This window comes from Chiloscyllium plagiosum, chromosome 41 (assembly GCF_004010195.1).
Source record: "Chiloscyllium plagiosum isolate BGI_BamShark_2017 chromosome 41, ASM401019v2, whole genome shotgun sequence".
NCBI classification, from domain to species: domain Eukaryota; kingdom Metazoa; phylum Chordata; class Chondrichthyes; order Orectolobiformes; family Hemiscylliidae; genus Chiloscyllium; species Chiloscyllium plagiosum.
In genome coordinates, this window is record NC_057750.1 from 10438510 (window position 1) to 10449701 (window position 11192).

Sequence of the window (11192 nt, forward strand, 5' to 3'; positions counted from 1 at the left end):
CTCTCTCTCTCTGTCTCCCTCGTGTGTGTGTGTGTGTATGTGTGTGTGTGTCTCCCTTTCTCTCTTGGCCTTTCTCTCTGTCTTGCTTTTTGTCTAATTTCCATCCCTTTGCCTCACTCTTTATCCTCACGCCCCTGTCTGTTTCTGTTTCTCCCTTTGTCTGCCTCTTTCCTCTTCTCCACACCTTCCTCTCCCTCCCCACAACCTGCCAGCAGCATTTAGGGTTGACCCTGGGAAGTAAGCAGCATTCAATACCCTTTTCTTTACAGAGAAACGAGCTCCACACACTCTCCATCCCTGGACATTCGGACCTGATCTCCATCACCAGTCTGTGTCGGGGATTGTAGCTGAAGCGTGGTCCTCTGCACAGTTGGGGTAAGGCAGGTCTCTCTCTCTCCCCTCCTGATCCTGTGATACAGTCGGGAGGGACCAGCCAGCTTTCTAAATGCTGCAGTATCCTCCATAACCAATGAGACTGCAGATGGAGCGTTGCCCAGCAACACACTTCATTGAGTGGTGTAACTCTTTCAGTGCCAAACCTTGACAGATAGCACATTCCTTAACTGGACATGGGCATCACCAGTTGGGCCACCATTTATTGCCGGTCTATGATTGCCCCTTGAGAAGGTGATGGTGACCTGCCTATCTGAAGCACTGCAGTCTATTGGGGTGGTTTTTGGGTACATCCACAGCCCTGTTAGGGATGGAGTGATAAAGTCTGGAAGGAGACTGTTCAGCCCATCAAATCTGAGCCAGCTCTTGAGTAGAAATTAATCTCATCCCCTCAGTCAAAACTCAAAGCTCTGTCAGTGCTTTCCCTTCATTAGTATTTCACCAATTAGAGTTCAGAAGGATGAGTATACCTGAATCTGCACTGCTAGAGAGAGTGACAGAGATAGGGAGAGATATGGGACTGCAAGGAGTGACAGAAACAGGCAGAAGTGTGGGTCAGGAAATTGAAATGTATAACATTCTAAAAGACCTGCACAGATCGGATGCAAGAAGGATGTTTTTTTCTTATGGTTTGGGAATTCAGAACCAGGCCTCACAGTCTCAGGATATAGGTGAGACCATTTAGACTGAGATGAGTTCTTTACTCAGTGGAATTCTTTATCACTAATGACTATGGAGGCCAAGACACTGAATGTATTCCAAGACATATTCAAGAAAGAGACTGATTTTTTTTTAGATATTGAAGATGTCAAGGGAATATGGAGAGAAAGAAGGCATATGGCATTAGGATAGAGGATCCGCCATGATCATACTGAATAGCAGGCAGGCTCGAAGGGCCAAATGGCCTATTGCTAGTTTCCATGTTTCTACTCTAGAATCTGCTTCCATTTTTTTCTCAGGGTGTACATTCCAGAGTGCAACAATATTCTGTGTGAAATAAAAGTTTCCTTGTGCTACCTCTAATTATTTTGCTCCTGACCATAAATCCTTCACTCTCCAGCTACACTGCAGTTTTTCCTAATATACTCTACTGATGAGTCATTCATGAACATGTAAATCAGACCAACTCTTCTGTATCCCTCTCCATCCTGAACAGTACAGTCACAGCGTCTCCATTGCTCAGTATAGGAGCAGTCCCTCTTCCCAAAGATCACTCCAGTAAAGTGCAGAATATCAATGACTTCAAAAGGACATTGGAAGGAAATACAATCAAATTCAGTCAAACAGATATCATGTGAAAGAGTAGGACTGCTTGGATTGCTATGAGGGAACTTGATGGGTTGAATGGCCATAAATGATACTGAGGCACTAAATCTCCTATCAAATGAACACAATATGTACCTGATCCAGACTGACGCCAGACTGCACACACAGTATACCTGAATCTGCACTGCTAGAGAGAGTGACAGAGATAGGGAGGGGTATGGGACTGCAAGGGGTGACAGAAACAGGGAGAAGTGTGGGTCAGGAGGGAGTGACAGAGACAGGGAGGTGTAGGTGTGGAGGGAGTGACACAGACAGGGAGGGGAGTGGATATGGAGGAGGTGATAGAGCCAGGGAATTGTGTAGGTCTGGAGGGGAGTGACAGAGACAGGGAGGCATGGGTCTAGAGTGGGTGACAGAGACAGGGAGGTTTATGGCTCAGGAGGGAGTGACAGAGACAGGGAGGCATGGGTCTAGAGTGGGTGACAGAGACAGGGAGGTTTATGGCTCAGGAGGGAGTGACAGAGACAGGGAGGCATGGGTCTAGAGTGGGTGACAGAGACAGAGAGGTTTATGGCTCAGGAGGGAGTGACAGAGATAGGGAGGTGTATGGGTCTGGAGGGAGTGACAGAGACAGGGAGGGGTGTGGGTCTGGAGAGAGTGACAGAGACAAGGAGGTGTGTGGGTCTGGAGGGAGTGACTGTGCGGTGTGAATGTCTGAGAGTGACAGAGACAGGGAGGTGTGGGTCTGGAATGGGTGATGGAGATAGGAAAGAGCTTGAAGTCAGGGAGAGATTTGGAAACAAGGATGCAAAGTTTAAATTTAAAATGGAGCTGATCCAGTACCTAATGCAGGTTAGCAGAAGTGAGGGTGATGAGGGATACAGATTTGGTTTAAGTAAAGACACAGAGATTTGTTAAGGTGAAGTTAACGGATCATGAAGAATTGGAGCTTGACCAGGATAATGTGATGAAAGCTGAGGTTTGTCATAAAGCATAAAGGATTACTTCACCTTCATGTACAGTCTGATATAACTAGTGACTTTCCTTAGAATTCAGTTCCTTAGGCACTAACTGAAGTTGGAATTTAGTGCTTGATGGGGAACGTATAGAAGGTATTTTACCCTGTACTGGGAGTGTTTGATAAGGACAGTGTAGTGGAAGCTTTACTCTATATTTAACCATGTGTTGACCTATCCTGGTAGTGTTGGAAAGGGACAATGTCAATGAGCTATACTTTCAGTTTAAAAGAGGAGGAAGCGTTACGCTGTATCTAACCCCATGCTGTCTCAGCCTGAGAACGTATTTACCTGATTGGTCTACTGCCTTCGAGTTCTGTGATTTGGGATGATCTGATTGGTCGAAGGCACTGGGTTGCCATGGTGACTGCCAATTGTCTGCCTGCGTCTCCTCATCTGTCACTTCCTGAGTTTCATTCGCACTTGGCACTGTGACCGGGGTGAGTGAGTGTTGGCAAACAATGGCATCATCTGTGTAAACGCAGCAGTCACATCCTCTGGGCAACATGGCTTCTACTCTGCCCACTCCCACAGGCTCCAGCCCGTCTCTCGAGCTGACTGTTTCGACTGTGTCTGTCAAACTCTCTGTTGATCCTGTCGCCATCTTGTCTTCTGCTGCTCCCATCACTTCCAGCTCAACCGCCATACCCTCAGCTTCTGTAAATGAGAAACAGGGATTGTTATTAATGTTCTTACGCCCTGTGTGACTGTAGCCTTGTCCAGCTTCCAGGACAGGCCACAGGATGTATATACAAGCAAGCTCATGGTGCTGCTCTGAGTGAGTGTTGAATAAGCAAACCTGAGGGAGGGAGGGAGGGAGTGCACCTGACTGAGACACACTTGTGTTTGTAATTATGATCATATCACACCAAGAGCCATCAAAGGGAGCTCACCAGGGATTTACCTGAGTGAATGATCCTGCAAATGCCAAGGGAAGTGGGAGAGTGAATTCTGAAAAAAAAAAATTCTTGTGAGGCTGTAGATGTCACTGGCTAGGTCAGCATTCATTGCCCATCCTTAGTTACCCAGAGGGCAGTTAAGAGTCAACCACATTGTTGTGGTCCCAGATTCACATGTGGGCCAGACCAGGTAAGGATGGCAGATTTCCTTCCCTAAAGGACATTAGTGAACTGGATGAGATTTTATAAGAATGGCTAGATATTGCTATTGGGTGAGTTTTTAATTCCAGATTTCACCTGCCATGGAGAGATTCATAGAAACATAGAAAATAGGGGCAGGAGTAGACCATTCGGTCCTTTGAGCCTGCTGAACCATAAAATCTGATCCTGCTCCTGCTTTCTCCCCATAATCTTTGATCCCTTTAGCTCCAAGAACTATATCTAGCTCCTTCTCAAAGCATTCAATATTTTGGCCTCAACTGCTTTCTGTGGCAGAGAATTGCACAGGCTCCCCCACTCTCTGGGTGAAGACATTTCTCCTCACCTCAGTCCTAAATGCCCATCCCTTATCCTTAGACTGTGACCAGTGGATCAGGACCTCTCAGTCATTGGAAACACCCTTCCTGCATTTATCCTGTCCAGTCCTGTTAGAATTTTTATAGGTTTCTATGAGATTCCCTCCTCATCTTTCTAAACACAAGTGAATATAGTCCTAACTGAACCAGTCTTTCTTTCGTTTTGCTATCCCAAGTTTCAGTCTGATAAAACTTTGTTACACAACTCTATAGCTAGAATGTCCTTCCTCAGATGAAGAGACCAAAACTGCATACAATATTCCAATACTGAACAATTCAAACGAATGTCCCCTAAAAATTAGCACGGAGTTCTGGATTACAAGTCCAGTGACATTCCCATTATTGGACTTAGAAATGGATGTAAAACAGCCTGGTCTGCATTATTCAGTTATTATGGTATATTCAATGCTAGCGATATCAGTGGAACAGGAGGCGTGATGGACACCGTAGGTGATGCAAAAACAGAAATTGCTGGAAAAGTTCAGCAGGTCTGGCAGCATCTGTGAAGAGAAATCAGAGTTAATGTTTTGGATCCAGTGACCCTTCCTCAGGCCTGAGTGACCCCATGTGATCCTCATTGTTTTGCTCTCCTACTCATGTCTCATTATACCCCTAGTCTACTCATTCTGGCTGTCTAATTACTGTATTTACTGGTCTTGGAGGTAAGGGTGGAGAATGGACTTACTGACACCTCAGTGGGCTGTGAGAGGTGATAAGGAACTCAGGACCATTGGATTGAAGCTGGGGGAGGCGTGCAAAATCAGCCACAATTTCCTGCCTCTATTCAACAGCCACTGATCCCCATTGACAAGGGACCATTGTGGGGAGAAGAGGGGATTTGTGGGATCCATGAGGCATTGAAACCTGGCTGGGCCCCTCCCTTCAACTAACCACTGCCTGCTGTCCCAGCGCCTCTGACCCTCTCCCTTGCTCCTCACGTTGTGACAGAGCCAGGACAGAAAGCCAAGTGAGCACAATTATCCAGCAGCCATCCTACTGCGTTCCCTGTACTAGAGGCTATGGAATACCCACTTGACCAACTTCCACAGCAATAGAGAAATTCCTTACTGAGTATGGAAATGATGTTGCTTTAAGTCCACTATTCTGAATCGATCCCAGGACAGGTACACCACAGAGTTTGTTTGATGGGGACAGTATAGAGACAGCTTTACTTTCTGTTTAAGAGAGTACAGGATGCTTTATTCTGTATCCAACTCTAAGTTGTATCTGTCCTGGGCGTATTTGATGGCTGCAGTGTAGAGTCAGGTTTACTTCCAGTTTTAAAGAGTATAAGGGCTTTACTCTGTACCTAACCCTGTGTTGTACCTGTCCTGGGAGTGTTTGATAGGGATGGTGTAAAGGTAACTTTGCTTTCCATTTAAAAGAGTAGAGACAGCTTTACTCTGTACCTAACTCCGTGCTGTCCCTGTCATGGGAGTATTTGATGGGGGATAGTGTAGAGGGAGCTTTACTCTGTATCTAACCCTGTGCTGTCCCGTCCTGGGAGTGTTTGATGGGGGATAGTGTAGAAGGAGCTTTACTCTGTATCTAATCCCTTGCTGAACCTGTCCTGGGAGTGTTTGATGGAGGACAGTATAGAGGGAGGTTCACTCTGTATCTAACCCTGTGCTGTCCTTGTCCTGGAAATGAGTTTACCTGATTGGTTTATTACAGCCAAGCCATGTGATTTGAGACGATCTCTTTAGATCAAGGCATTGACTTCCATCAAGAGCTGTTGTGAACTGTGGAATAGCTCAGTTTTGATTCTGTCAGGAGCTGAATAATCTGACTCTGCATGAATACACAAAACAAGCCCAATATGTTGTGTCCAATCAAATGCTGAATTTTAGAAGCCTGTGACTATCTCAGATACAAAGGAACCTCGATTATCCAGCATTCGATTAACCAAATTTCGGATTATCCGAACAAGATTGCTAGGTCCCGATGCACGGCTAACTATGTTACCCGGCATTGATTGTCCGGAATTCAATGAACCACACGAAATACTCCCCACCCGTATCCTTTGGATAACCGAGGTTCCTCACCCACACCCATCCCCCCAACCCTCCTTCCCCGGAATATGTGTTTATGGCTATCTTTCCCACACCCAGTGTAACTTGCTGAGGTTTGCAATGAGCCATTGGCCAGACCTACCTGTGAAAGGCTGCGCAGAGGAGTCTGAAGGTGCTCCCTCTTCCTCAGTCATCGACTCCACATCAGGGTTGCTACTCAGTAGCGCCTCCTGTCGCCGAGTGGGCTCGGTCTGGTCAGAGTAAAGGTCCTCTGTCCACGTTCCACTGTCAGTCTCCACCTCCACAGTCTGTGCTTCAAATACCTCTGCGTCCTTCTGGCTTCCGGAATCTTCCGTCCGGAGAAACCCAAGCTCTGGGCTGCCCTCCGATCGACCCTCTTCCGTTTCGAGTCTCGATTCCGACGCTGTGCTCTCCTCAGGAGCTCGGTGGATTGGGATGCTTTCCAAAGCTAGGATCACTGAGCTAGATTGCAAGAGATGTCCATCAGTGCTGTCCGGGAGCTGAGGCATTGTCCCCTGTTCCACACGGTGCCAATGTCCTCCGGCCACTTCAACATGAACGTGATAGCCCTCCAGCTCATCCTCTTCCTCCGCTAGAAAGGTCTCGATCGTCTCAGTGTGGACCATCCCCCTCGGCACTGGACATTTCTCTTTTGTTGTCTGGGCTGCGTCGCACTTTGAGGGTCTCTTCCTTCCAGGGCTATGCGTGGCCTCCCCCAAGCCCCTCACTGGCAGCTCTGGGGAGCCGCTGCCTGGGAAACCCCCTGGAAAGCAGGATGGCTGCTGGCCCAGGGGAGTTCCGCAGGACAGCATGGACTCCAGGGACATCTGCCGGGGTGTCCCCCAGTACAGGGAGCTGTCGGTCAGCAGATCGTCATCGGAATGCTCCTGCGCGGTCTGTGGTTCCAAGAAATCCTCACTGGCACCTGGGCAGGTCGGAAAGCAGGGAAAACCCCTGAGTATTCCACTAGGACACAGAGCAGAGGGAACATGCGGCCAGCCAAGACAAGCGCGGCAGATAGATCGATTCACCTGCCCACCATCTCCCTATTCAGCAATCCCACCAACCCACCTCCTTCCCAATCCATCTCAGAGAACAAGGGGACCACTTGCACAATCCCCTCCAAGCCACTCACCATCCTGACTTGGAAATACATTGCCGTTCCTCCAGTTTCGCTGGGTCCAAATCCCGGAACACCCTCCCTGGCAGCACTGTGGGTGCCCTGTAACCACAGGAACAGCAGTGGCTCACCCCCATGTTGTCGGGGCAATTCGAGAAGGGCAATCCATGTTGCATAGGAAACCTGCCTGGTCACTGCCTGTCCATTTACACCACACTCACTTTGGCTCTTTAATCATCAAACTAACCATGGCAATGTAGCGTCTCATCCCAATGTAGCGTTCTCAAATCCAACAGCCCCATCCTACAAAATCTTCAAGATCCATCTTTAGATTAGCTGTTATAAGTTATCATTATCAGGATCGCCATGTCAATGGGCCATGCCGGGTTTGTGGGCGGAATACGGATATTTGTGATAACAGCACAGGAGAAGCACCTGCTCACTGTATCTTTCAGTCCCACCTGCCCACCCCGTGTTCCCCCAAAAATCATCATCTTGCGGTATTCTCCACTCTCCCTTGCTGACTCACTCCAGGCGAAAGTGAGGACTGCAGATGCTGGAGATCAGAATCTAGATTAGAGTGGTGCTGGAAATATATCAGGAATAGTGAAGGGCTTTTGCCCGAAACGTCGATTTTCCTGCTCCTCGGATGCTGCCTGACCTGCTGTGCTTTTCCAGCACCACTCTGATCTAAACCCCGTATCACTCCATCCCATCCAACTGTAGCTTCTTCCTTCCATTTCCAAATGCTGCCTAATCACCACCGAATGCAACAGTTGTGTTCCTCTGCAACCCTGTGCTATAGAAAATCCCACTGTGGAATACCGCTACGGAAAGTCCCACTGTGGAAGATCGCTAATGGAAAACCGTTTGGTGGAAAGTTTGTGTTATCCAAACAACATCCACAATTCGTCAATCGCATCGTGGCCAATTCATGCTGATGAAACATGCGTTATAGCAGAATGACTGTAGGCCATTCAGCCTGTCTCGCCTACTTCTCCATTCAATTCGATGACAGCTGAACAGAACGTGACAGTTGTGGAAAAGAACAAAGATCGATTTCATTGGGGGGGGGTTCTCAATGAGAGAGGGTTAGTTTTAGTGATCTGGCCTGGATCAAGTGGACAGTAAGGTCAGCAGGTAGAAAGCAGCCAATAAATTTGATTGGATGTTCGATGTAGAACTGTTTGGTGCCAACCGCATGGGGTTCAATCCCTGTTCTGATTCGAGGATGAGCATTTCATTAAATGGGCAATGGGAGGCTTTCAGAGAGGAGGCAGTCCAGACATCAATGAGATACATTCCGAACTTTGGACAAGGGAAGGCTGGAGCTTCCTGGATGAGACATATTAAAATGCTACAGAAAATGGAAGCTCAAGATGAATATCAGATTCCTAATACTGTAGAGAATTGAGCAGCATGGGATGTGGGTGTTGTTGGCCCAGAAGGCAGTTAATTGTCAACCACATCATTGTGGATTTGGAGTCACATGTCAACTAACCCAGGTAAAGATGGTAGATTTACTTCCCTAAAGAATATTAGCCAACCAGATGGATTTTAACAACAATTGACAGTAGTTACATGGTCATTATTAGACTAGCTTTTCAATTTAAAATGCCCCTCTTATGGTGGGATTTGAACCCTGTTCTCTGGGGATAATTAACCCATTGACATTGCTACTGCACCATTTCCTCTCCAAGCATGGAGCTGCAAATGAGAATTAACAAAAAGAAAGAAAAAAGACGAAAGACAAGGCATTAGAACAGACTAACAGCAAATATTAAAGCATGTGCTAATTCCTCAGTTCTGACCCACACACTGCATGCTCCAAGGATGCAGTTCTCAATTTATAATGGGGATCAAACTCCATGCTGTTGGCATCAAACAGATCCACACTGAACATCCAATTGGATTCCTCAAGGTATCTGGGTTCTCTTTTACATGTGTGCGGTCTTCAGGAGCTATGAATAGTGATGGTGGGGGCACCAGTGTCCTTTCCATCACATGGTGAGCAGTAATCACTCCCATTGTTACCCCATGTTGCCATTGCTGCGTTTTGGAAAGATTTACACATCGATAATCGATCTGTTTGAACACATTGCGAACCTTCCTCCCCTGGACATCAAGTGTTGGAGTGGGACTTAAACCCAGAGCTTCAGACTCGGGGGGCAGGGATGTCTCAAGCCCTCCCTTCAAGAATGTTATAAACATACAAATAATAAAATGGTCGTCAAAAGAGGAGTGGGGTCAATTAAGGACCTCAAAGACAGAGGGCTGTGGTACTGAATGAGTACTTTGCACCTGTCTTTATGAAAATATGGGGATGCTACCAATGTTACAGTGAAGGAGGAGGTCGCAGAGAAATTGGAAAGAAGAAGAGTAGATAATAAGGATGTAATTCAACAACTGACAGAGCTCCAAGTGGGAAAGTCACTAGGTCCAGGTGGAATAAGTCACCAGGTTGCTGAAGAAAGCAGAGGTGGAAATTGTAGAGGCTGTAGTCACGACTTCGTAATCCTTCCGGGAGATGGGGTCGGAGAGGCCCAGTTATGACAGCTAATCAGTTTAATATCGGGGTGGGAAAAACTTTAGGGGCAAAAATCTGAGACACAAATCTATTTCCCTACATTCTATATCTTCCATGTACTTTTCCATCAGTATTTACTGTGGAAAAGGATATAGAAGATATAGAATGTAGGGAAATAGATGGTGACATCTTGAAAAATGTCCATATTACAGAGGAGGAAGTGCTGGATGTCTTGAGACGCATAAAAGTTAATAAATCCTCAGGGCCTGATCAGGTGTACGCCAGAGCTCTGTGGAAATTTAGGGAAGTGATTGTTGGGCATCTTACGGAGATATTTGGATCATTGAGAGTCATAGGTGAGGTGTCGGAAGACTGGAGGTTGGCTAACGTGGTGCCACTGTTTAAGAAAGGTGGTAAGGACAAGCCAGGGAACTATAGACCAGTGAGCCTGTCGTCGGTGGTGGGCAAGTTGTTGGAGGGAATCCTGAGGGACAGGGTGTACATGTATTTGGAAAGGCAAGGACTGATTAGGGATAGTCAACATGGCTTTGTGCGTGGGAAATCATGTCTCACAAACTTGATTGAGCTTTTTGAAGAAGTAACAAAGAGGATTGATGAGGGCAGAGCGGTAAATGTGGTCTATATGGACTTCAGTAAGGTGTTCGACAATGTTCCCCATAGAAGACTAGTTAGCAAGGTTAGGTCTCATGGAATACAGGAGAAAGTGAGGTCTGCAGATGCTGGAGATGCTGCTCATCCTATCTACGACACTCCCTAGGACCTTACCATTAAGCGTATAGGTCCTGCTAAGATTTGCTTTCCCAAAATGCAGCACCTCACATTTATCTAGATTTTCAGCTCACGACATTTTCAGCTCACGGAATACAGGGAGAACTAGCCATTTGGATACAGAACTGGCTCAAAGGTAGAAGACAGAGGGTAGTGGTGGAGGGTTGTTTTTCAGATTGGGGGCCTGTGACCAGTGGAGTGCCACAAGGATCGATGCTGGGTCCACTACTTTTCATCATTTATATAAATGATTTGGATGAGAGCATAAGAGGTATAGTTAGCAAGTTTGCTAATGACACCAGAATTGGAGGTGTAAATTGGAGGCAGGAAACATGTTTCCGCTGATGGGTGAGTTCCAAACCAGAGGACACAGCTTAAAAATAAGGGGTAGGCCATTTAGGACAGAGATGAGGAGAAACTTCTTCACCCAGAGAGTGGTGGGTGTGTGGAATGCTCTGCCCCAGAAGGCAATGGAGGCCCAGTCTCTGGATTTGTTTAAGAAATAGTTGGATAGAGCTCTCAAGGATAGTGGAATCAAGGGTTATGGAGATAAGACAGGAACAGGATACTGATT

At 46.8% G+C, this 11192-nt stretch overlaps 1 protein-coding gene across 1 annotated transcript in view; it reads right to left on the reverse strand.

Moving 5' to 3' along the window:
• LOC122542705 (reticulon-2-like) overlaps window positions 1-11192 on the reverse strand; it is a 41987-nt gene that overhangs the window by 15781 nt on the left and 15014 nt on the right. The window contains exons 3-4 of the mRNA XM_043680684.1: window positions 6304-7107; window positions 2967-3332 (exon numbers count right to left, since the gene is read on the reverse strand). Of these exons, the coding sequence (XP_043536619.1) occupies window positions 2967-3332; window positions 6304-7107 (1170 nt within the window). The remainder of the gene's footprint in view (window positions 1-2966; window positions 3333-6303; window positions 7108-11192) is intronic.